This window comes from Mesocricetus auratus, unplaced genomic scaffold (assembly GCF_017639785.1).
Source record: "Mesocricetus auratus isolate SY011 unplaced genomic scaffold, BCM_Maur_2.0 Super-Scaffold_100038, whole genome shotgun sequence".
Taxonomy (NCBI): Eukaryota; Metazoa; Chordata; class Mammalia; order Rodentia; family Cricetidae; genus Mesocricetus; species Mesocricetus auratus.
In genome coordinates, this window is record NW_024429216.1 from 2,934,164 (window position 1) to 2,959,827 (window position 25,664).

Here is a 25,664-nt window from a genome sequence, read left to right on the forward strand (position 1 = left end):
GGTTACAGGTAGCTGCCTAGCCCTGGCTCTGCTCTTCCCCGCAGCAGATTGCACCTCAGGATTTAGGCAAAGGCACGGTTTGGTGCTAGCAAGGGAGCTCTGAACTATTAAAACTGCCCAGTGGCGGGACGCGGTGTGAACGCCTTTAATTCCAGCACCTGGGAGGCAAAGGCAGGAGGATCGCTGAGGGCTGAAGGCCAGCCTGGTCTACATAGTGGGTTCCAGGTCATCCAGGACTGCATACTGAGCTGTCTCAAAAATTAAGTTAATAAAAGACTCATATGAAGCCGGGCGTTGGTGGCGCACGCCTTTAATCCCAGCACTCGGGAGGCAGAGGCAGGCAGATCTCTGTGAGTTCAAAGCCAGCCTGGTCTACAGAGCTAGTTCCAGGACAGCCTCCAAAACAATACAGAGAAACCCTGTCTCAAAAAACAAAAACAAAAACAAAACAAAATTCATGTGATTGCTCTACTAATATAACTCAGTAATAAGTAGTCAGATCTGACCCTAGCACCCTGAAGTCAGGGGCCAATCTGTGTCCCTCAAAGCCTGCTACAGAGCCACAGATGTTGAATTAATGAGTAAGTGGGTAAGAAAAGACTCTAGAGAAAACTACTCAGTACTCCTAGATGGACCAATCACTGGGGAACTGAGCCTCAGTTTCCCCATTTATAACTTAAGAATACCTGTTTTTTCAAACCTTTTGCCAAAATAAACCACTGAAAATTGTATATATATACATACATACATACATACATATATACATATATATATATATATATATATATATATAGCCAGGCAGTGGTGGCACCACACGCCCTTAATCCCAGCTCTCATGGAGGCAGAGGCAGGTGATTCTCTGAGTTCAAGGAAGGGGATTTACTAGAATGACTTACAGGCTATGGTCCAGCTAATCCAACAATGTCTGGCTATGAATGGAAAGTCCGAGAATCTAGAAGTTGCTCAAGCCACGAGGCTGGATGTCTCAGCAGGTCCTCAGTACGTGCCGGAATCCTGCAAAAATAGATTCTGATGCCAGTGAAGGGGTGGACTTGCAAGGCGAGAGGCAGGAAAGAGCAAAAGCTTCCTTCTTCCATGTTCTTATATGGGTTTCTAGCAGGAGGTGTGGCCCAAATTAAAGGTGTGTCTTCCTGTCTCGGGATCCGGATTTAAGGCAGACTCCATGGCAGGCGAGGGCGACCGAGGCGGAGGGACAAACACGGCAGGCAGACAGAGCTTAGTGAGAAAGGAAAGAGAAAAGAGGTAAAGACACACACAGAGAGAGGACAGAAGAGAAGAGGGAGACAGGAAACGTACTGTCTGCCCCAGGCGAGCCACAAGGACGAGAAAGGGAGAGAGCAGAAAGAGAGCGTAGGTGGGCGGGGCCTTTCTTTTAAAGGGGTCCTTTGCACCTGCGTGCAGACTATGCAACCATGGAACCCTGGGCTGACCAGGGCACTGCCTGAGTGCATTCTGCCTATGACAGGGGCAGGCCAGCATATGCCTGAATCCTTACAGAAGGCGTGTGTCTTCCCACTTTTTTGTTTGTTTGTTTCTGTTTTTTCGAGACAGGGTTTCTCTGTATTGTTTTGGAGGCTGTCCTGGAACTCGCTCTGTCGACCAGGCTGGCCTCGAACTCACAGAGATTTGCCTGCTTCTGCCTCCGGAGTGCTGGGGTTAAAGGCGTGTGCCACCAACGCCCAGCGTCTTCCTACTTTGAAGGTAGACCCTAAGTGGATCCACCCACCTCAAACCAATCAAAACAGGTCCCACGCAGGTGTGCCCTCCATTTCTGGATTGCAGTTCATTCCCGAGTTAATCAAGCTGATAAGCAAGAGCGGCTATCACGGAAACCAAGGTTAGAAAACGAAGGCCAGGGTAGTCACTCCGGAACGGTGAGCGGTGATGTCTGCTGAGCCAGAGAGACGGTTGAGATGGTGAAAACGTGGGCCTGAGCGACTGGAAGTGTGACCACTGAGATGAAGAGATGGGGAAATCATTGGTGCATGTGTGTTGGGCATCCTTGATCCGAAATGCTTGGGACCAGAAGTATTTCGGATTTCTTTCAGACTTTGGGATATTAACGTCGATATATAAAATGAGGTAACTTGGCCTAAATACCAGAATCGCCACCTCATATGCCCCTACACATAAATCCTTGCCTTAATTACTTTTTCTGTGATGATATGCTATGACCATGGCAACGTATATAAGAAATCAGAGCCGGACGATGGTGGTGCTCGCCTTTAATCCCAGCAATCGGGAGGCAGAGACAGGCGGATCTCTGTAAGTTCGAGGCCAGGCTGGACCGACAGCCTCCAAAACAATACAGAGAAACCCTGTCTCGTAAAACCAAAACAAAAACAAAAAATAAAAATAAAAAAAAAGAAATCAGTTGGTTGGGGGCTTGCTTACAGTTCCAGAGGGGAGTCCATGACCATCATGACTAGGAGCGTGGCATCAGACATGCAGGCTCTAGAGCAGTAGCTGAGAGCTCACATCTTATACAAAAGCAGGAGGCAGAGAGGGAGGGAAGGAGGGAGGGAGGAAGAGAGAGAGGGAGGGAGGGAGGGAGGGAGGAAAACGTTTGGTTGGTTTGCTTATGGTTTAGGTTTGGAGTTTGTTTTGTGTTGCAAGATTTATTTTATATGTATGAGAGTTTGCCTGCATGTTTCTATGTGCACCTTGTGCATGCAGTGCCCAAGGAGCCCAGAAGAGGGCACTGTTCTCCTGATACTGGAGTTTGTGAGCTACCATGTGGGTGCTGGGAATTGAACACAGATCCTCAGGAAGGATGGCCAGTGCTAACTGGAGAGCCATCTCTCTAGTCTCAGGTTTTGCTTTTTGAGATAGTCTCCAGTACCATAGACTGGCTCAAACTCACTATGTACCATTTCTGATCCTCCTGCATCTACCTCTTGAGTGCTCTGATTACAGGCACGAGTCACGCCCTCCAGTCTCTGCTTTGAGAACTGTCATAAGAGATCTGGTGTGGGATTTTCCATTTGTCCTTCTAGTCGGCATTCAAAATGTTTTGGTGGCCCAGGAATGCAGCTCAGTTAGTAGAACATTTGCCTGTGGTGATATTTTGTTTATACTGTAATAAGACTTGCCTGAAGATCAGAGTTCGAAGCTAGCCATACAAGTTAACCACAGAGGCCAGGCAGTAGTGGTGCATGCTTTTAATCCCAGCACTAGAGAGGAATAGAAGGCTAAGGAGACAGGAGCTGAGTGAGTCTGAGGTTTTATGGAGAGCAGTGCAGTCTGAGGACAGGCTTGCCCTTTGGGTCTGAGCATTGGTAGAGAAGGGAACTCTAGAGGATGGCCGATTTGCTTCTTGCTTCTCTGATCTTCAGCTTTAACCACAATATCTGTCTCTGGGCTTTTATTGTTTTGTGTTACATTTGCCGACTATTGCACAGGTTCTGGGTTCTGCCCGTAGCGGTGCATAAACTAGGTGTGACAGTTTGATTGAGAATGATCCCTATAAACTCATAGACTTGCATGAAACTGTTTGGGAAGGATTAGAAGGTGTGGCTTTGTCGGAGGAGATATGTCACTGGGGTAGGACTTGAGCTTTCTAAAGTCCACAGCAACCCCAGTCTCTCTCTGTGTGTCTCTGTCTGTCTGTCTGTCTGTCTCTCTCTCTGTCTCTGTCTCTGTCTCTGTCTCTCTGTCTCTCTCTCTCTCTGTGTCTCTGTCTGTCTGTCTGTCTCTCTCTCTGTCTCTCTCTCTGTCTCTCTGTCTCTCTGTCTCTCTCTCTTTCCTGACCTGACTGTGGATCAGGAGGTAAAGCTCTCAACTTCTGCTCCAACACCAAGTCTGTCTGCTTTCTGGCTTGATTATGGACTAACCCTTCAAAACTGTAAGCCAGTCCACAATTAGATGTTTTCTTTTATAAGAGTTGCCTTGGTTGTGGTGTCACTTCACAGCAAAAGAAGGAACTAAGACACTGGACAAATGGGTCGGTGGTGGCACACTCCTTTGGTCCCAGAACACAAGAGACAGAAGCAGGCAAATCTCTGAGTTCAAGGCCAGCCTGATCTACAGAGTGAGTTCCAGGACAGCCAGGGCTGCACAGAGAAGCCCACAAAAAAAAAAAAAAAAAGGCAAAGAGTTGGAAACTCAAAGCTGTTCTCCATATCAAGTTTTAGGCCAATCTGGCCTACATAAGACCTTGTCTCAAAAAAGCAAAACAATTTTTGGATGTTGGAGCATCTTGGATTTTCTATTTCCACGTGAAGTCTTTGTCTTTCTGTTGCTATGAAAAAAGAGCACTACCAAAAGCAACTTATGGAAGAGGTGCTATTTTGGCTTCAGTTTCAAACCCCGTGTTCAGGGTGGCTGGAGAGGCATGGCAGCCGGCAGCCAGAGCTGGGGGGACGCATGTTCAACAGCGAATAGAACTAACTGGAAGTGGAGCGAGCCTGGACTCCTCCAAGCTGCAGCCAGGGACGGGCTTCCTCCAGCAAGGCACCGCCTCCTAAAAGTTCTGTGGACTCCCCAAACAGCATCACCAACTGGGCATCAGGTGTTCAAGGAAGTGTACCTCGGTGAGACGTATCTTTCAAACTACCAGATCAGACAGGGATGGATGCAGAGTGACAGTTTAGACATTAGTATCAAACATTTGGAAAACAGGGCACCAGCATCCACATCAGGCAGTTCACAACCACCTGTAACCCAGCTCCAGGGGATCGACATCCTCTTCTGGCCTCCGAGGGCACGGTACACATGTGCGTGTGCGCACGCGCGTGCACACACACACACACACACACACACACACATGCATGCACGCACACACATAAAAGTAAAAAAAAATCAGAAAACAACTCACATAGGAGCCAAACTGATATAATCATCAAAAGACAGAATAAACTAAGCACTTTTTAATCTTTCAAAAAAACTACATTTTTTCATTTTTATTTGTTTGTTTGTTTGTTTGTTTTGAGATAGGATCTCTCTGAGTATCCCTGGCTGTCCTGAAACTCATTCTGTAGACCAGGCTGGCCTTGAACTCACAGAGATCCTCCTGACTCTGCCTCCCAAGAGCTGGGATTAAAGGCGTGCACCACCACCTCCCAGCAAACTACATTTTTTACGAAAAGAAAATTGAAGGAAATAAATGGCAAATCTGTAGTTAGTAGGAAGCCACCACCCACCGTCAGCACCATTTCACGGCAGGCAGTTCCTGGAAAATCACTGAGCTGTGATTCACTGAAAAGGAAATCACTATTTTTATGTAAAGAAATTGGCACAAAGCCGGGCGTTGGTGGCGCATGCCTTTAATCCCAGCACTGGGGAGGCAGAGGCAGGCGGATCTCTGTGAGTTCAAGGCCAGCCTGGTCTACAAAGTGAGTTCCAGGACAGCCTCCAAAAAGCCACAGAGAAACCCTGTCTCGAAAAACCAAAAAAAAAAAAAAAAAAAGAAATTGGCACAAGCCAGATGTGGTGGTGTGAGCATGTGACCCTGTGCTTACTTGGAGAAGGAGGCCTGCTGGAAGTCTGGGGGGGAGAGAGAGAGAGAGAGAGAGAGAGAGAGAGAGAGAGAGAGAGAGAGAGAGAGAGAGAGAGAGAGAGAGAGAGAGAGAGAGAGAGAGAGAGAGAGAGAGAGAGAGAGAGAGAGAGAGAGAGCAACGCTGTCTCAGAGAACACACAGATTTCCAAAACCACACAAATAGGGGACACAAGATGGTTTTGCGGGTACAATATTTGCCACACAAGCAGGAGGACCTCAGTGTGGATCCCCAGCGCTGATGTAAGAAGCCAGGCACCATCTCACATACCTGCAGTCTCAGCACTGAGAAGGCAGAGACCGGAGGGTGCCCAGAGCTTACGGTTCAAGAAGTCTAGCTGAGTCAGTGAACCCCAAGTTCATGGAGAGACGCGGTCAAAAAATAAGGCAGAGAGGGCTGGCTGGCCAGAGGGCTCGTAGAGTACTTACAGCCAAATCTGCCAACCTGAATTCAATCCCTGAGACCCACAGAATGGAAGAAGAGAACCACCTCCTGGAAGCTGTCCTTTATGCCTACAGCACGTGGGTGACACCACACACACACACACACACACACACACACACACACACACACACTGATAAATATAAAGAATTTGGAGGGGAGGCCTGGAGAGATGACTCAGTGGTTAAGAGAACTGACTACTGCTCTTCCAGAGGATCCAGGTTCAATTCCCAGCACCCACATAGCAGCTCACAACTATCTGTAACTCCAGTTCCAGGTGATCCAACACCTCATACAGACATACATATAGGCAGAACAAGGTGCATAAAATTTTCTCAAAATTTTTTTATTTGTGACTTTGTCTTTTTTTTTTTTTTTGGAGCTGAGGATTGAACCCAGGGTCTTGTGTTTGTTTGCTAGGCAAATGCTTAACCACTGAGCTAAATGCCCAACCCCAATATTTTTTTTATTTGTAAGGTAGAGAATGATAGAGGAAGACACCCAATGTGAACCTCCACCCTCCTCCATATACACCCATGCTTGCACAAAGACTTTACACACACACACACACACACACACACACACACACACAATCATAAATAAACTGCTTTAGTTTCTGTGGAGTGGCACTATACTTGCAGAGACATGAACAAATGTCTACTCTCTCCAGATAGGGAACTGATGGCAGTTCTAAATAAGAATGTCACTAAAGTCCTACTTGGTGAACCGATGAGTTTTGGGGGTTACTTACAGGGGAGTATGGGTGTGGAGTTACTTGAGAAGCATGGACAGTCAGGGAGATGCATCACATGATGAGTTTGTGAAGGTGAGGCCCCTGGAGCTCTCTGCATAGCTTCCAGGCAGCAACACAAGTCAGAGAGAGCTATTCTCATCAGCTCCCACTGCTCATATAATGTTGGTGTCCTAGTTAGCTTTTACTGTCAACTTGACACAATCTGGAGTCCTCTGAATAATTGCCTCCTTCAAGTAGGCCTGTGGCTATGTCTGTGAGAGATCACCTTGATCGATGTGAGAAGGTTGAGCCCACTGTAGGCTGCACCATGCTTGGGCAGGTAGTCCTGGGCTGTATAAGTAAGCTATCAGGGCACGAGCAAAGAGCTAGCAATCAGGCAGTGTTCCTCCATGATTCCTGTATTCAAGTTCCTGATAACGGCGTATGATCTGGAAGTGTAAACCAAGTAAACTCTTCCCCTCTAAATTGTGTTTGGTCAGAGCACTTTATTACAGCAGCAGAAAGAAAATTAGAACACTTGAGGAAGAAGGGACCTGTGTGTGTGTGTGTGTGTGTGTGTGTGTGTGTGTGTGTGTGCTGCTCAGTTTCAGGAACATCCTGAGACTTGTGAGTTGTTTACTCCCTGACTCTTAAGGATTACTTCTCATTTCAGTTTAGAGAAATGTTTACATAATAGTCTGGACAAGAGAAAGTTTACAATAATCAATAACCAGCATCTTCAACATCAAGAGATTTTTAATATAGAATTGCACAGAAATACACTTAGAAGCTGTCATGAAATTTCTCCTCCATTTTTTTTAAGGCCAAAGAATTTAAATGGAAATTTTCAGTATGTGTCTTATAAAAAAATGGAGAAAGGCCCTTCTGAAAGGCTCCCTGGTCCCAGTAAATTGACAGAAATTCTTAGAACTTTTCAGACAGGGGTATACATTATGTAAGGAGGTTTGTGAGGTGACATCTGCCTAGAATCCCCCAGAGAGGAGGAAGCACCCTGGAAGCATGTCTGAGTGCTGGGCATCTGCCTGGAGTCCCTGGTGAGGAACTGAGAATGAGGTTCCATTGGTGAGTACTTGCCTAGCGTGCATGAAGCCCTGGGTTTGACCCTCAGGACTGTATGAATCAGGTGTGGTGGTACCAGACTATATAATTCCAGCACTCAAGAGACGCTGAGGGTCATCCTTAGCTACATATCAAGTTCAAAACCAGCCTGAGCTTTATGAGACTCTAGCAAAAATAAAAAAGACAACCAAGACCAAAACCAAGCCCTGTGGATTTGTGGTGCAGAGTTTGTGGACACAACATACCATGGTGTTAAAATCCTGGAAACCCTGGGTAAGGGTGGGGATCTGCTCAAGGTACAATATTACCTCTGTATTTTTAAAAGTTGCTTAAAGATCCTCAAAAACGCTGGGCATTGGTGGCAGAGGCAGGCGCATCTCTGTGAGTTCAAGAACAGCCTGGTCTACAGAACGAGTTCCAGGACGGCCTCCAAAACAATACAGAGAAACCCTGCCTCGAAAAATAACAACAACAACAATAAAGATCCTCAAAAACAAACAGGAAATGGCATCAGCAACATCAAGGAGACCACAGACTAGCTGGAAAAATTAGAGTTTAGACAGAGAAAATACAGTGCTTTCTAAGCCAGGGGATGGGAGAAGAGATAAGACTGAGGAAGTAGTTGGGGCTGGTGAGACAGCTCAGCAGGTAAAGGCGCTTGCAACCAAGCCTGACGACCAGAGTTCAAGGCTTGGGACCAACGTGACACCCCCCCACCCCTGCCCCTTCCTGACACAGACAATAATTACACATAATACAAAATTTTTAAAGATGGATTAAGTCCAGCTCTCATTTGGGGGGAATTTATAGTTTATCTGGGCATTTTTGTTAAAGAGATTGTAAGAAAGGAAGGAGCCCTTGTCCCTGAGAGGGATGTGAGTGAGGGAGGGCTTCTTGGAGCAGGCACCCAAGGGCAAGCTCTTTGTGCTTGCTCTCTCTGTTTGGAATATTTTCCCAGATTTAAGCGTGGATCCCGTCTCCATTATTCAGATTTTGGTTCAGTCATTACCTTTTTCTCGGGATGCTAGCTAGTCTGGGTGACCTAGGCTGCAAATGCACATGTGTGTGTGTGTGCGTGTGTGTGCGTGTGTGTGTGTGTGTGCGTGTGTGTGTGTGTGTGTGTGTGTGTGTGTGTGTAAGCCTAAGGTCAAGGTTGGATATCTTCATCTAGTGCTCCCCACCTGGAACTCACTATGTAGATCAGGATAGCCCACAGAGATCCACCTGCCTCTGCCTTCCAGGTGCTGTCATTAAAGGTATCATCACCATGCCCACTCCATTCTGTTTCTTGAGAAAGGGTCTCTCGCTGGTGCTTGTTAACTGGGCTAGACAGGCTGGTCAGAGGACCCCCAGGACCCACCGGTTCCCTCAGTGCTGGGGTTACAGGCATGCCTACAGGTGCTCTTGTTTGCACTGCAGCGCCCTCTTTAGGTTCTTGGGAACATCTCACCCTTGACACATTCCATATTCCTTCAACTCTTTCTCTCTGTCTTCCCCTGCAAAGCGCTCATCCCTGGGGAACAGGAATTGGTTTCCGGTCACTGCCACACCCAGCACCCATATATCAGGGCTTTGCACAGCAATGTTTATTTGAATGATGTAAAGGGAGGCTTTTTCCTTGAGAGAAGCCTTCCCGCCAGCCTGGTTCTAGAGCCGCATCAGTCCCAAATAAACACACAGGAGGCTATATCAATTATGAAGCTGTTGGCCTTGCTTGTTTCTTACTGGCTAGCTCTGACTTAAGTAATTACCCCATAATTGCTAATCTAAGTATGTCTCTTACCGGAGAAGTTTCTGGGCTTCCTACCCCATGGCATTACATCTTGACTCTCTTGTGTTTCTCCTTCCCAGAGTCCTCTTGGACTCCTAGTCCCAACTATCTAAATTCCTATTGGCCCAACAGTGCTTTATTGACATATACATAGGACTTCCCCATCAGAATGAAGAACAAAGCTGTCACTGAGCTCCTGGCCCCAGGCGTGCCTGAAGCTGCACAATCGTGAACCGGCCTAGGCAGTTCAAATCCCTCTTGGCTACAGCACCACCTCAGATATCACCTCATGGATGGTGGATTCCTTGCTCACCACAGTCTCCTCATCCTGCGGATCCCTCAGGGCCCAGTGATAAGCAGCCTGGAGTGACTGACAGAGCTGTTTCCTTCCAAAATACAAAAACATTATAGGATTGAGAGCACTGTGAGCAAGGGCCAGGCCTGTAACCAGAGGCTCAGCAAACAAGACCCGGGAAAGGAACAAGGAGAATGGCTTAGCTACCGCAATTATGATCCTCAGGATGTGGTAAGGGGTCCAGCAGACGAAAAACCCCACCACGACAGCTGTGCCCAGTGGCCAGTGACGTCGGGTCAATTGCCGTTGGAGGATGCCGTGGCAAACGGCCATGAACACCAATGGCCCTAGGAAGCCGAGGAGAAATCGAACAGCAGTGATGGTGGCCTCTGCCGCCAATGATCCCCTGTAGTCTATGCCACATGCAAGCTTGGAAGAGGCGTACTCCTGATGTAGCCTACGGTAGACTGCAGAGGGCACCGTGAGCAGCAGGGCCAGCATCCAGGAAGAGACGTGGGCCACCCGCACTGAGAGTGTCCGGTGGTCAGCTGCCTTCCAGGAGGGCCTGAAAGCCAGTAGGAAGAGGTCAGCGCTGAGAGCGGTCAGGAGCAGCACGCTGGCGTACATAGACAGGACAGTGACTGAGGGCAGCAGCCAGCAGCCTACTGCCCCAAATGGCCAGTCACCCTTTCGGATGATGGGCACAGCCAGGAAGGGCAGAGACACACAGCAAAGCAAGTCAGCTACGGCCAGGTGCAGGAACCAAGAGGCCCCCAGCCTGTGGCGGGACTCTTTCCAGGTCACCCAAGCCACCATGGCGTTGCCTGGCACACCCACCAGGAAAATGGCTGTATACAGCAGAAGCAGACTTATGAAGTAGACATCACTGGAGATGTAACCGCCAGCTGGGTAGTCTACGGGGTCATCCAGTGGTAGTCCGCTGTAAAATTCATAATCATACTCATAATCGCCTTCATCGATGGTGGTATAATACTTCCTGTCCCAAGACACCTGCAAGGGACAGACAGGAGGACAAGTCAGTGGGAAAAATTCAAGAGCCTTGTTGTTCAGGGCAGAGATAGCCCAGCAAATTGGGGACAGGGCTGGCCCCCACAGCTCAGGGACAGGGCCAGCCCAGGTGCTCCCTACTAGAGGGACCAATACTGTGATGTTAGGGTGCCTGCACTACTCCAGGGTACCAACATTCTATGATGGTTATTGTCAGCTGGCAACTTGACAGATTCTGAAGCATCTGGGAGATGGGGTCTATCTTTGTTGTGCTAACTGATGTGAGAAGATCCATATTAATTGCGGGAGGGACCTGACTGGGATTGTGGTCAACAGGATGGCTCAGCAGTGAAGGAACTTGCCACTAAGGCTTATGGCCTGAGTTCAATCCCTGAGGCCCCCCACATGGTGAAAGAGAGCTGACTCCAAAAAGTTATCCTCTGACCTCCACACATGTGCCAAAGGGCACACGGGCACACACACACACAAAGATTTTTAAATGAAATAAAAATAAGTGGGAAAAGTGTTCTGGGCAATGACATACATTCACCACTAATGTTTCCATTTAGTTTTGTTTTGGTTTTCAAGACAGAGTTTCTCTGGGTAGTCCTGGACGTCCTGGAACTCGTTCTGTAGACCAGGCTGACTTCGAACTTGGAGAGATCTGCCTGCCTCTGTGTAGGAGGAAAACAATACCGCCATTAACCATGTGACTTACTAGAGGCGCATACAGATGAGGTAATAAAAGAGCAGTTTACCACACCGCTAACCACACCCACTTTAGGCATAACTAAAGACGTATACGGATGTAGGTGGTGAACTATGTCACTAGCCAGGCCCACTTTTGGGCATGGCCAGGGGCGTTACGAGGGAAGGTATAAAAGACTGAACAATGGAAGTCTTGGTCTCTTTTTCTGGCTTTCAGCTTCCAGTTTGGCAGCGGAAAACTACTCTGCTCATCTGGGTTACTTGTTTGGTATCTTGTGAGTAATTTCTACAATAAATACTTAGTTTTACTTTCAGTAAGTGTGCTGTTTATCGTTACAGCATCATTTGGTGTGAGAAGTTTCGGAATCTGGATCCAGGAGCCCAGAAAAACAGCTATTCCTTGGCCCAACCAGGCACACGTGGACTCTCCTTTCGCTAAGTTCCCCACCACTTCTCTCTGCAAGGCACAATTCCTGCCGCCGGGAACCAGTACCTTCTACCTGCCGGCAGCCTACTGATTTCGGCCTGAATAAAACTCCACTGGTAACAAACTTAACTGCTTTATACAATGTCAGCTAACATTACGATGCAGGATGTTAAGAATTTTCTTGTTTTTGTATGGATAGGATTTTAGAAAGGGTTGAGGACCTACCTGAAAGGTACTTCCTACCCACGATGGTGATTATTAGTTTCATAATCAATATAATTTTGCTAAAGAAATGGTTCAAAAATAGGACGAAACTTATACAGGTCATACGGTCATCGCAGGATAGTTATGAAATCCTAATACGAAGAATTCAGGAAATGCGAAATTCCTTGCAGGATAGTAAGGAAGGTTTGGTAGAAAGTATTCAGGATATTAAAAATGATAATGTAGGTCTGACAAACAGGTTTAAAGAGACGGAACACAAAATTGAATTACTTTCAGGAAAAATGTGTTCAACAAATAGAATAGAAAAAGTGGAACACAATGTTGAAACATTTAGCCAACAAAACTGTTCCATGTTTGATGATTTCACTAGCAAACTACAAAGACTGGAACATAAGATTGAAATGCTAACAGAAAAGATTTGTTCCATGTCTGAGAGCAATGACAAACTAGCTGATAGAATGTCATTTCTGGAAGGCAGTTTACATGCCATTGAGATACTTTCTAAGGATGAGAATATTAAATATTTGGAATTACGTGTAAATGATGAATGCAAAAAAATGAAAGATTCGCCGGGCGGTGGTCAGTGAGTTGGAGGTCAGCCTGGTCTACAGAGCGAGTTCCAGGACAGCCTCCAAAGCTACAGAGAAACCCTGTCTTGAAAGAAAGGAAGGGTGGGGGCAATAGAATGGTAGCATGCTTGTGAGCTCAGTGAATAAATACAGGAATAAATTCTTAAAAAATAAAAACAAAATCCACCTGGAGCAGTTGTTTCAATAGTATAAACACAGGAAGAACGGAATGTTGTGTTCCCCATGGTTTATTTACTCACAAACACGGCTCCTGGGTACTTTTTGTTCTTGGAAAGGGGTTTTCATGTAGCTCAGGCTAGTTTCACATGTGCTGGGTAGCCAAGGATGACTATGAGCTTCTGCTGCTTCCATCTGAGTGATTTCCAGAGGGCACCACCACACCCAGCCCTCGAACATTTTTGTGATTATTCTGAGTGTCCATCCAAGGACAGAGGCACAGTCCAAAATCTGTTTCCTCGAAGCTGACATCCCAATGGGAAAAACCAAGAAGTGAGGACACAAGAGATTTGCCGTATTTTCCAAAGCATAATAGTTGAAAGAGGAAGACGGCAAGACCAGCCTTGGCTGTATAGTTAGAGGCCAGTCTAGGCTTCATGAGACCCTGCCTCAAAAAAAATTGCTGTAGGGAGAAAGAAATCCCAGAGAAGACTGTGGCGGCATTGCACACAGATGGTAAGGGAAAGTAGCATTTGAGCAGAAACTAAAAGAATTAAGGGAGACGATGAGGACCTAGAATGAGGATAATGCATGACGGCTGTGTTCAAAGAACAGCAAGAAATAAAGGGAGTGAGAACAAGCCAGGCATGATGGCATGCACCTGTAATCTCAGCACTCAGAATGTGAGGCAGGAGGATTGTCATGAATTCCAAGCCAGCTTGGCTACTTAGTGATTATTAGGACAGTCAGGGTTTACATTAGCAAAATGCTGTCTCAGTGAAGCATGGTTAGTCCTGCCCTCTTGTAACTGCAGATCTTGGGAGGCTTAGGCAGGAGGATCAGGAGTTCAAAGCCACACCCTAGGCTACACACTACAGGAGACCCTGTGTCAAAGGGGGAGGTACTGGAGAGATGGCTCCATGATTAAGAGCACTGGCTGCTCTTATAGAGGACCCAGGTTCTGTGCCAGCACTCCCACGGGGGCTCAAAACTGAGCCATGTATCCCGCTCCTACCCTAACCCCCCCATTTTTAACTGTTGTTGTTGTTTGTTTGGAGGTTCTTAGATTTATTTATTTGATGTGTATCAACGTTTCCCTGCATGTGTGTATATGAACCACACACATACATGCCTGGAGTCCATGGAAGTCAAAAGAAGACACTGGATCCCCTGGACAGTTCCAGACAGTTGTGAGCCACCATGAGGGTGCTGGGAAGAGCAGCTAGTGCTCTTAACTACTGGTCCTGCAGGGGGCGCTGGGCAGCTCACAGTTGTCTGTAACTCTAGCTCCAGGGGATCGGACGCCCTTTCCTGGACATTATGGGTACATGCACTGAGGTGCACAGACACACGTGGTTTTAAAGTTTAAAAACGGCAACAAAAGGACCTGATCCAACAACAATAACAGTTCTAGCACATAAGAAGGTACGGTTCACAGAGTATTTTGTGTATAATCCAGGCATGGCCCTAAACATCTTTCAACATTGTATCTCCTAAGCATTCCATCAACACTCCAGTTTTGATACAGTCTTGGTAAACTGATTTCTACTGTTGACCTAGGCACAGAGTGGGTGAACAAGATACTTACAACCCTACTAAGCTGGGTGGTGGCCCACGCCTTTAATCACAGCACTGGGGAGGCAGAGGCAGGTGGATCTCTGTGAGTTCGAGGCCAGCCTGGTCTACAGAGCGAGTTCCAGGACAGGCTCCAAAGCTACACACACACACACACAAAATCCTGTCTTGAAAAAGAAAACAAACAACTGCAACAACAACAAAAATGAGTCAGCTAAAGTAGAAGACAGAACTGAATCATCAAGCCCTGAAGTATTACCACCCCCAGATCCGAAGCTAGATGGATGGCAGTCAAGCCTGGCTCCGTCCATGTCTTTTCCTGGGACCCACCTCACCAGTGCAGTGGGATCTCAGAGTTAATGCATGAGGAACACACGCATGACACAGAGTGCACTGGGGAGGACAGGACCTGGGTGGGAGGGGACACGTCAGAGTGACTGGAACCTGCAACTTTCTCTCATCTGACTATTATGGGCTGCCTGGCACTGCCCAGAGCCTCGGCCAACACTGTCAAAACAGGAAGGACACAGAGGAAGTTGGGACACTCCGAACTCTGCCAGGTAGTCAAGCAATTTTTCTGAGTATTTTTCCATCCTTAAAAGTAACATGCATCTGGTTTTTAAAACTTCACTTGCCACCCCAGCACTCAGAGGCTGAGGCAGGAGGAATGCCATGATTGTAAGGTCAACCTGCAGTATAAGGCCAGACCCTGTCTCAAACAAAAACAAAACAAGCTATACAAAAACATAGCAAAAGAACAACAAAAAAACTCAAAGCTTGGACAGCTGTGTGGCGTTCAGCGAGTAGCCTAACCTCTCTGTGCTTCGGTCTGTAAAAGGGAATAATCAAATAACCCACCTTAGAGAACACTGGGAATGTTCTATGTGCTCAATAGATCTGCTATGGAGAAAGTGACTGCTACAGTGCTGGTCATCAGCAAGCAATGGGTGTGTGCCTGACGGTGTGTGTGTTATAGCTGCTGTTATCAGGTATATACACAGCCTCTCTCCCCTTCTCTGACCCCCTCCTGTACAGCTCTTACTGATAGCAATCCAGGACAGTTTCTGTACCCAGACACTATCAGTCCGTGGTATTTTTGTCTGTGAAGAGAGATAGGGAAGATTCCTGGCAATCATTCTCTCTGTCTCTGTCTCTGTCTCTGTCTCTGTCTCTGTCTCTCTCTTTCTCTCTGTCTCTGTCTCTGTCTCTGTCTCTCTCTCTCTCTCTCTCTCTCTCTCTCTCTCTCATCCATTCCCACTTAGCTCAGTGCTCTACCACTGAGCCGTCTTCTGAGCCCTTCCAATTTCTTGAGACAGAGAGTCTCACTGAACCTCGGGTTTGCCAACTGGATCAACAGACAGGCCAGGAAGCACCAGAGACCTTCCTCTCTGGTACTGGAATTACAAATGGACACTGCTGCACCCAGTGGCATCGCTGTCATTTTGTTTTGGCTTGGTTTTTGTTTTGCTTTGTTTTTTGAGACAGGGTTTCTCTGTGTAGCCCTGGCTGTCCTGGAACTCGCTCTGTAGACCAGGTTGGTCTTGAACACAGAGATCCACCTGCCTCTACCTCTCAAGTGTTGGGATTAAAGGCATGAACCAACACTGCCTGGCTGAATTATTGTGTTTTACAATAAATCAGTTATATTTGTTTGATTCTATGCACTATACATAAAATAGTATTGCCACTGTTTTTACATATGTATTTATTCATGTTTATGTATGCCTGTGTGTGTGTGTGTGAACATGTTTGCACAAGCATGCTTGCATGGTACAGCTCACAGTGGAGGTCAAAGGGAGTCAGCACTTTCCTTCCACCAAGTGGGATCCCAGGATCAAATACCAGTTGTCAGGCTTGGCTGCAAATACATTTGCCTATCGAGTCATCTTGTCCCACAAATTGCTACTTTGTTGTTGTTTGTTGTTTGTTTGCTGGCCTGGAATTTTCTATGCAGACTGACTAGCGTTACAGTCACAGAGATCTGCCTACCTCTGCCTCCTAAATGCTAGGGTTAAAAGCCTGGTCTACCACACATGACTTGTTTCTAATTTTTACTCATGAATACCTGCGTGTGTCTGTTCAAGTGTGCGCCACATGTGTGCAGTTACCTGTGCGGACCAGGAAAGGAAGTCAGATTCCCTAGAGCTGGAGTAGCAGGTGGTTGTGAGTCACTTGATATGATTGATGGGTGCTGGGAACAGAACCCAGGTCCTCTGAAAGAACAGTACGTGCTCCTAACCACTGAGGCATCTCCTCAACCCCAAGCTAAGCATAGTGGCACACACCTTTAATCTCAGTGCTCTGGAGGCAGAGGCAGGCGGATCTCTGTGAGGTTGAGATCAGCCTGGTCTATGGAGCCAGTTCCAGGACAGCCAGGGCTACCCAGAGAAACCCTGTTTTGAAAAAAACCAAAATAATAATAGTAATATACAAGCTGATGAGAAGAGAGAGGTTGGTGGGTGTGGATCTGAGCAAATCTCAGATATATTGTCATAATGAAACATGCTATTTGTTTTTTGTTTTACGAGACAGGGTTTCTCTGTATTGTTTTGGAGGCTGTCGGTCCAGCCTGGCCTCGAACTCACAGAGATCCGCCTGCCTCTGCCTACCGAGTGCTGGAAACATGCTATTTTATATACAAAAAATGCAATAAAATGGGAAAGCCTGGCCATGGGATACATTCCTGAAATTACAGCACTTAGGAGACTGAGGCAGGAGGATTGCCATGAGTGTGAGGTTAGTCCGGTCTACATACCAAGTTCCAGGTCAGCTTACACCATACCATGAGACCCTGTCTCTGACAAACTAGAAAATAGGGCTGAGGACAAGACTCAGCTGGAAGAGTGTTTACCGATACTACATAAACAGGACATGGTGACACATCCCCGTAACCTCAGCACTTGAGTTTGAGGCCAACTGGTCTCAAGGAGAGAGAGAGAGAGAGAGAGAGAGAGAGAGAGAGAGAGAGAGAGAGAGAGAGAGAGAGAGAGAGAGAGAGAGCACTGATGTTCACTGTGCATGTATTATGTTTCAGAAATGACTGTCCTTACCATCCTAGACGTGGGGTTTATAATTACCCCGATTTCCCAGAACTTGGGCTCCACCCGTGTGGCCTCCAGTGTGTTCCTGGCATCTAGAAAAGTCCTTAGAGTTCATATTTGGTGAGTGAAAGAATAAATTAGGAAAGTGAAACCTGAAGGAGGCTAAGCTACGGCTGCTTCGGGTCTGAGAGTGATGGCTTGGCAGATACAGTGCTCAACCCGCAAGCCTGCCGACCTGAGTTCGATTCCTGGCACATGCAGGGATCTGAGTTCTGTAGGTTGTCCTCTGGCTTCTCAATGCAGGTTGTGGTATGCATGCCCGTTTGCACATGCAATAAATAAATAAATAAATGCAATTTAGAAAGAAAGAAAGGTACACTTTTGTGCTGCTACACACACAAACTTTTTTTTTTTCTGAGACGGGGTTGCTCTGTGTAGCTTTGGAGGCTGTCATGGAACTCACTCTGTAGATCAGACTGGCGTCGAACTGGCAGATCCTCCTGCCTCTGCCCCCGCCCCGACTGCTGGGATGAATCACCAGTGTGTGACACCACCACCCGGCTGCACACGAACAAATTGTTAAGAAAAAAAATAATACAAAATGTGCCTCTGTGTTAGAAATAAGAATCGGACTGGCAATATGCTTATGCTGGGAAACGGACTCTTACGGAATGTGCTCAGTTTACAAGAAACCCCAGAGGAGCCCCGTGACAACCCTCACACACCTCTGTGCGCAAGAGTAAATTCACCCTTGGCCTAAAGTGACCCTTGCTGTCCAATGATGTAGTGACATGGAATGTGAGAGCTGCCCACCAGACACAATGGCTTTTGGAGGACTGGCCCCAACCTAGGGATCCCTGAGGGACAGCGTGTCCTGCACCGCAGGGTGTAACAATACCTATCTGCTTCATCTCGAACTTTCTACTGGGCTGATCTAGATAGTACCACGGATCTGGGGCTCTGACGTGTTTTCCCCGAGCCGTGATAATAATGTCTATCTGGAGGGCTGAGGGTGTGGCAGAGTGCATTTCGGCATGCATGAAGTCCTGCATTCTCTCCCAGCCACCGCAGAAACTGTGTATGACAGCCCGTGCCTGCAGTCCCAGCACTCTGGAGGCAGGGAGGCAGGACAATTTGCCACACAGTGAGTTTGAGAGCAGCCTGGGCGACATGAGATCTTACTTCAGAAAAAAAACATAAAATACCAATCTGGAATTCTTACTCCCAAGATTTCAAAGTGAGTACTTCTAGGAAGTCAAAGTCATAATAAAACTCCTCTCACCCTCCGTCATGTCTTCCTCCTTACCTTCTTCTCTTCCAACTCGTCTCAAATTGGCCAAATGCAGTTTTACAAGCGCAGTGTCAGGCCTTGGCAGCTGCTAGGGAGCCCAGGGTCTGTCTCCACCAGGGACAGTTGTTAGTGAGTCTCAGCGATCCGGACCCGACCTGTTCCCCCAGATCCTATGGGATTCTCTGAGGGCTCCGGTGAAATCTTCTTAACCGGGAAAAGTGGGTGTGGCCTCCTCCCTGCCTCAGGGGAATATTTGTCTCTTCTTCCTCCCGTGAGTCACAAATTAACCCGTGGACAGAAAAGGTTGGAAAAGTCTAAAGTGTGGCGAGCTGGACAGTGTCTCCACCCTTAATCTCACCGTCACCAACTTCCTGGAAGCCAGATCTGTGTGGACACGGGTCTAGAGGGTTGTCTTTGGAACCAACTCCCACCCATTGCCAGCCCTGAAGGGCTCCTAAGGCTCTGCAGTAAATACTAGTTAGCTCCCAGCTGACCCAAACCTGACCTCCTGCTCTGGTCTCTGCCTCTCCTGTCTGTTAGCCACAGACTCTCAAAGATTTTTTTTCCTTCCTCAAATGTTCTGAAGAAGACAGCCCAGAGTTAAAACCCCACTCAGGCCAGGCAGTGGTGGCCAACGCCTTAAATCCCAGTGCTCTGTGTTTGAGGCCAGCCTGGTCTACAGAGTGAGTTCTAAAACTGAACAGCCGGGGCTGTTGTTACACAAAGAAACCCTGTCTCAAAATAAATAAATAAATAAATAGCATAGCATAGCATAGCATAGCATAACATAACATAACATAAAAACCCCACTCAGAAAGATCAAGAAGCCATTCCCAGGCCCTGAGACTTCCACGGAACCTAAAATTGCCAAGTCCTGCCCCTCTCTGGACCTCCGTTTTTTTCCACCTGTAAAATGGAAAAGACATAGCAGGCATGGGAAAGCAAGCTTGTCATCCCAACGCTCTGGAGGCAGAGGCAAGGAACATCTCAAGCCGGAGACCCGTCTGGTCTACACAGCAAGAAGACACTGTCGCAAAATGCTACCGACAGGGCTGGAGAGATGAGTAGGTGGGAAGTGCTTGTCACACACATGTGAACCCTAAGTTTGAATTGCTGGAACCCACATGAAAGTCGGGTGCAGTAAGACGTGTATGTCATTCCAGCATTTGCAGAGTCAGGGGAGATGGGAGACCCCGTGGAAACACCTGGGCCAGCTAGTCTGGTCTCTGCCACTGCAAGCAGAAGGAGACAGTCTCAACCAAAGCAGAAGTTGAAGGTTTTCTGACCCTTCAGATCTAAACTGTGACTCTCAGGCCTGTGTGCATGCAGACTTAAAACGAAAAAGAAAAAAAATAGTAACAACAGAAAAAGAAGTTGACCATAGTTGACTGTTCTTGGTTTTGTCTTGTTCTGTTTGAGACAGGGTCACCGGTAGCCTGGAGAGACTCCAGACTCATAGTGATTTGCCTGCCTCGGTTTCCCAAGTGCTGGGGTTAAAGGTGTCCCCAACTCTATAGTACACTATCTCCAAATACACAACCTCACACATGGGGTGCAGGCTTAGGATGCTAAGCAAGAAGACATGACCTCACCAGGCAGTGGTGGCACGAGGAGTCTTTAGTCCCAGCACTTGGGAGACAGAGGCAGACAGATCTCTGGGAGTTCAAGGACAGCCTTGCTTACATTGTGAGTCCCAGGATATCCGTAGCTACACAGAGAAACCCTGTCTTGGAAACACAAAGAAACAAACAAAAAAGAAGACATGACTTCAACCCTGACCTTGAATCTCCTCACTCAGCAGTTTTTGTTGGTCCTGTTTCTCTCCGAGCCATGCTTAAGGCCTTGAGGGGATGTGGTCATGAATTCTTCTGTTGGTATTTAGAGTGTTAAGTCACGTTGCTAGAGGAAGCTGCTCTGGGTCAAGAATCTGCAGACTCTGTGATCTGATGCAGGCCTCTCTCATCCTGACAGGCCTCTGTGTCCTCTATGCCTCAAGTAGAGTTTCATGGGAACTTAACTGGTTAACAAATGTGCTAAGATGGTGATAGTCCCAGAGCGTGGCTCAGTGTTAAGGTATTTGCCTAGAATTCCCCAGTGACAGACTGGGGGTGTGGCTCAGTGGTAGAACCCCTGCCTAGAATTCCCCAGTGAGGGGCTGGGGTGTAACTCAGTGGTAGAACCCTGCCTAGAATCCCCAGTGAGGGACTAGGGGTGTGGCTCAGTGGTAGAACCCCTGCCTAGAATCCCCAGTGAGGGACTGGGGGTGTGGCTCAGTGGTAGAGCCCCTGCCTAGAATCCCCAGTGAGGGACTAGGGGTGTGGCTCAGGGATAGAACACTTGCCTAGAATCCCCCAGTGTATTGGTTAATTTCCTGGGCTGTAATAAAATACCATGACCAAAAGCAATTGATGGAAGAAAGAGTTTAGTTTGACTGATGGTTCTAGAGGATTAGTCAATAAAATCAAGAGGCCCTAGCAGCAGGCTTTGGAGCAGTAAGCTGGTTGATGACATTTTCACCCACACACGGAACACAGAGAAAGAATTCAGGAAGTGAGGTAAGAATATAAATCCCCCTCCCAGAGGCTACCCCCAGAGACCTATTTCCTCCAGCAAGGATCTGTAACCCCTTCAAACAGCGCCACCAACTGGTCAAATGGTAGAGTGTGGGGACACCAGACCTTGAGCAGAAACCCACTTCCCCTTCGGCCTGGGAGCAGGCATCTGTGTAATGTTTACTGAAAACAATTCAGTGCTTTAAAGCTCTTGATAGGGCTCAGATAAGGGCTCGCTCACTGAGATACCATGACTTTCACACCCCCTATGGCTAGATGCCTCTTCCTGTCCCCGCCCCCTGCGGTGTCTCCGGGATTCTGGGGCCGGAGATTAAACCACCAGCCAGGAGGGTGAGAAGTGGAAAGAATGGTATGTAAATGGATGGCAAAAGTCCTTAAAAAGGGAAGCTCTTTTTTCTTGGAGGGACTTCTCCTGAGACTTCTCTCTCCTAAGTGGACTTGGAATCTCCTCCTAAGCTGACTTGGGAAGCATAAAGTTTTCTTAAAGCAACCGACCAGTCTCTGTGTCATCTATCCCGACCACCTCGCTACATTCTCGGATGCAGGCCGCACAGCAGGTGCAACAGTAGAGCTTACCTGGAACTTTCCTCAGTAACAGACAGTGAGGAGGTTAAGATTCAGCGGTAGACACCAAGTATTGGAGGACCGAGAGGCCAGCCTGGTCTACAGAACAAGTTCCAGGACAGTCTCCAAAGCTACACAGAGAAACCCTGTCTCAAAAAAAGAAAATATTGAGGACTGTGGTGGAAATACATATGAAACCACCAAGTGTTTCCAGTTATACCCTTAAAATTCAGGACCTAAGCATATTATGGAGGACCTCTACCACTGAGCCACACCCCCAGCCCCCCACTGGGGGATTCTAGGCAGGGGCTCTACCACTGAGCCACACCCCCAGACCCTCACTGGGGGATTCTAGGCAGGGGCTCTACCACTGAGCCACACTCCAGCCCCCCACTGGGGGATTCTAGGCAGGGGCTCTACCACTGAGCCACACCCCCAGACCCTCACTGGGGGATTCTAGGCAGGGGCTCTACCACTGAGTCACACCCTCAGACTCAAGAATATTTTTACGCTGAGGGCTGGAGAGATGGCTCAGTGGTTAAGATCACTCACTGGCTACTCTTCCAGAGGACCTGGGTGCAATTCCTGGCACCCACATGGCAGCTCCCAACTGTCTGTGACTCTAGTTTCAGGAGATCTGATACCCTCACACAGACACAGATGCAAGCAAAACGCTAACGCACATGGGGTAAGAAGAAATTATTTTTTAAAAGGATATTTTTATGCAGATCACACATCAAAAGTGTTATCTTGCATAGGTTAATAAAATATATGGACAGAAGCTGGGGCTGTAGAACCATCCTTGCAGGCTCCTCCTTTTCTTCCACTCTGGTTTTTGAGACAGGGGCTCTCAATGGGACCGGCCTAGGCCAGCTGCCAGCCCTAGAGATGCACCTCCCCCGTGCTGAGGTTACAAGAGCACACGCCACAGAGCCTACCTTTGTACACGGGTTCTGGGGCTGGAGCGCATGCCCTCATGCTTGAATGGCAAGCACTTGGCTCACTGAGCCGTCTCCCAGGCCCCCTCGTATTTCATCTCGGAAGACTCTAATGATAAGTGTAATACGCTCCCAGGGTGCAAGAAGTCTGAGGCTCCCAGGGCTCACCGGGACATGGGAAGGTTCTGGCCCCAGACTTCGCAGCCCGACATCTGAAGACCAGATGGGTACGCAATGCCTGTCGAGGGCGGGGGTTGGGGGAGGGGAGGGAACGCACTAGAGTCCACCGAGCTCTCAGCCCACTTCCTTTCCTGGCCACTTCCCCTTCCAAACTCTGTTGACAGAGCAGATTCCACAGGCCACACATTTGGCAATCCTCTGGCCCCGTGGCCAACTTCTGTTTGGGGCAGGGCTGGTTTACCCCAGCTGCTGGGGTCACCACCTAGATCCCTTCTGTGATAATCACCTGTCGCACGTCCAGATCTTTTGGGGTTTTTTAGATTAATTTATTTTCACCCTATAGTACATGAGTATTTTGCCTGTGTGTGTATCTGTGACCACATGCACGACTAGGGGACCTGAAAAGGACATCAAATCCCCTGGAACTAGAGTTACAGACAGTTGAGAGCCACCACGTGGATGCTGGGAACCAAACTTGGGTCCCCTGGAAGAGCAGCCAGTGCTCTTAAACCACTGAGATGTCTCTCCAGTCCCTCTTTTTGTTTTATACTGCTTTTGAAGCAGGGTCTCTCTGTGTAGCCCAAACTCACAGAGATCCACCTGTCTCTGCCTTCTAAGTGCTAGGATTAAAGTCGTGCGTCCAGCCTCTACCCCCTGAGCATGGAGGTTACTGGTGTGTACCATCATGCAGGGTTTTGTATGTCTGTGTGCACATGCGTGTGTGTGCATGTGTGAATGTGTGTGTTTGTTTTGCTGTTTTGTTTTGAGACCAAGTCTTGCCGTGTATCCCTAGCTGGCCTGGAACTCATTATAAAGACTAGGAGGGCCTCCTCTGCCTCTGTGTCTGGAGCGCTGGAATTAAAGGCACATACCACCATCCGGGGTTTTATCCCATGCTGGCAACTGAACCCCAGGCTTGATGCATTCGAGGTAAGCACTCTACCTAGTGAAATACATCCTATCCTGGGCCCGGCTCTCTCTCTCTCATTTATTTATTTATTTATTTATTTTGGTTTTTTGAGACAGGGTTTCTCTGTATTGTTTTGGAGGCTATCCTGGAACTCGCTCTGTAGACCAGGTTGGTCTCGAACTCACAGAGACCCGCCTGCCTCTGCATCCCGAGTGCTGGGATTAAAGGCATGTGCCACCAACGCCCGGCTCAGACCAGGCTCTTAAAACAGCACCTCATTCTGGATGGAGCTGGGCAGAAGGTGACCCGCTACCTACTACTTACTCTCTGAACCAAGAAGGGGTGCTCGTGGGAAGCAGACCGGGGAGAGGGGAGGCATGGACACAAGAGGGAGAAGCCAGAGGATGGAACTGCCCGGTGGGTAGTAGGAAGGAGGTTGCTCTCCACTGGGTGGGCTTAACGGGCGTGGGTGAGCAGGTGGCCCGTGTGGTTTTTCCTGGAATGGAGAAGCAAGGGGAGGAAGAGGTTTGTAGAGGGTGTCTGGGGCATGGGTGAGGAGGTCAGGAGTGAGACAGTCACAACAGCGAGACCACTTGGAGTGGGGTGGGAACGACACCTATAATCCCACCGTGTGGGAGGTGGAGGCAGAAGGATCAGGAGTTCAAAACCAGACTCAGTTATATATCCAGCCTAAGGCTAACCTAGATGAGATCCTGTCTCAAAACAAAATTTCAACTCCACAGACGCCATCCAGAAATTACAATGAAGTCAGGTGTGGTGGCGCACGCCTTTAATCCCAGCACTCAGGAGGCAGAGGCAGGTGGATCTCTGTGAGTTCCTGGCCAGCCTGGTCTACAAAGCAAGTTCCAGGACAGACAGAGCTACGAAGAGAAACCCTGTCTCAAAAAATAAAGAAAGAAGAAAAAAAAAGGTTCTGATGAAGTTGGTGTCACCAAATAGAAAGTGTCACTAACACAACATGGGCAGTAGGGAGGGTCTAACAGAGACAAACTCTAGGATTTTACTTATATTTTTTATTGGCTTGGACTTTGTGAGACTGTGTAAGTCTCCCTGGGTAACCCAGGCTGGCTTCGAATGCTCTCAGTTCTGGTTTCTGAGGCTTCAAGGTGCTGGGGTACAGGCTTGCAACCCCACACCCAGTTTTTCCCTTACTGAATCTTTTTTTTTCCCTTTTTTTTTAGTGTGCTGACCAGAAAATTCAAAACCATTCACCCAACTGCCTCTGGGGTTGGTCTGTACGTATTTTCTCTAAGGCAAGATCACACATCATAAAAGAATGCACTTACAGCCAACCATATAACTCAGCAGCGAAAGGTGATTGCAGACAAGCCTGATGACCTGGGTTCAATTCCCGGGACCCTCAAGGTTTAAGTGAGAGAAGCAATTCCAACAAGTTGTCCTCTGACCTCCACGCATACCCCGTGGCATGTTCCCAGCACCATCCGTCCCCATAAAGTAAATAAATAAATGCTTAAAAAACTAAATAACATGTTTTGGTACCTTTTCATTTTTAAATCTTTATTGTGTAAGCCACAGGCAGCTGTTTTTACAAAGCCGGAATCACACCGAACACTGGTCGTGAACAGACATCGTTGTAGGCATAAAGGATGGGTTGGACACA

At 47.8% G+C, this 25,664-nt stretch overlaps 1 protein-coding gene and 1 long non-coding RNA gene across 4 annotated transcripts; one reads left to right on the forward strand and one right to left on the reverse strand.

The window, feature by feature from the left end:
• Positions 1 to 9,584: 9,584 nt before the first annotated feature.
• On the reverse strand, positions 9,585 to 23,060 carry C5ar2 (complement component 5a receptor 2). 3 transcript variants are annotated; one of them, XM_040734489.1, is made up of 4 exons: positions 22,933 to 23,060; positions 22,007 to 22,140; positions 11,389 to 11,518; positions 9,585 to 10,847 (listed from the first exon to the last, which is right to left on the reverse strand). In XM_040734489.1, the coding sequence occupies exons 3-4, from the start codon at positions 11,407 to 11,409 to the stop codon at positions 9,804 to 9,806; spliced, it is 1,065 nt and encodes a 354-aa protein (XP_040590423.1). In that variant the 5' UTR covers positions 11,410 to 11,518; positions 22,007 to 22,140; positions 22,933 to 23,060; the 3' UTR covers positions 9,585 to 9,803. The 3 variants fall into 3 exon arrangements, with proteins under 3 accessions (XP_040590423.1, XP_012980965.2, XP_040590424.1); XM_013125511.3 differs by lacking the exons at positions 22,007 to 22,140; positions 22,933 to 23,060 and adding an exon at positions 18,873 to 19,349; XM_040734490.1 differs by lacking the exons at positions 22,007 to 22,140; positions 22,933 to 23,060 and adding an exon at positions 18,849 to 19,349.
• LOC121135529 lies at positions 23,020 to 25,527 on the forward strand. Its single transcript, XR_005872637.1, has 3 exons — positions 23,020 to 23,159; positions 23,906 to 24,042; positions 25,225 to 25,527. It is a non-coding gene; the product is annotated as an uncharacterized LOC121135529 (long non-coding RNA).
• The last annotated feature ends 137 nt before the right edge of the window (positions 25,528 to 25,664 follow it).

Excerpts from the sequence above, each read along its gene's own strand:
- C5ar2 (XM_040734489.1), bottom strand. The coding sequence starts at position 11,409 with ATGGAAACATTAGTGGTGAAT. Across the intron at positions 10,848-11,388 it reads TGGAAACATTAGTGGTGAAT|GTGTCTTGGGACAGGAAGTA; the intron begins GTATGTCATTGC and ends TGTCCCTTGCAG.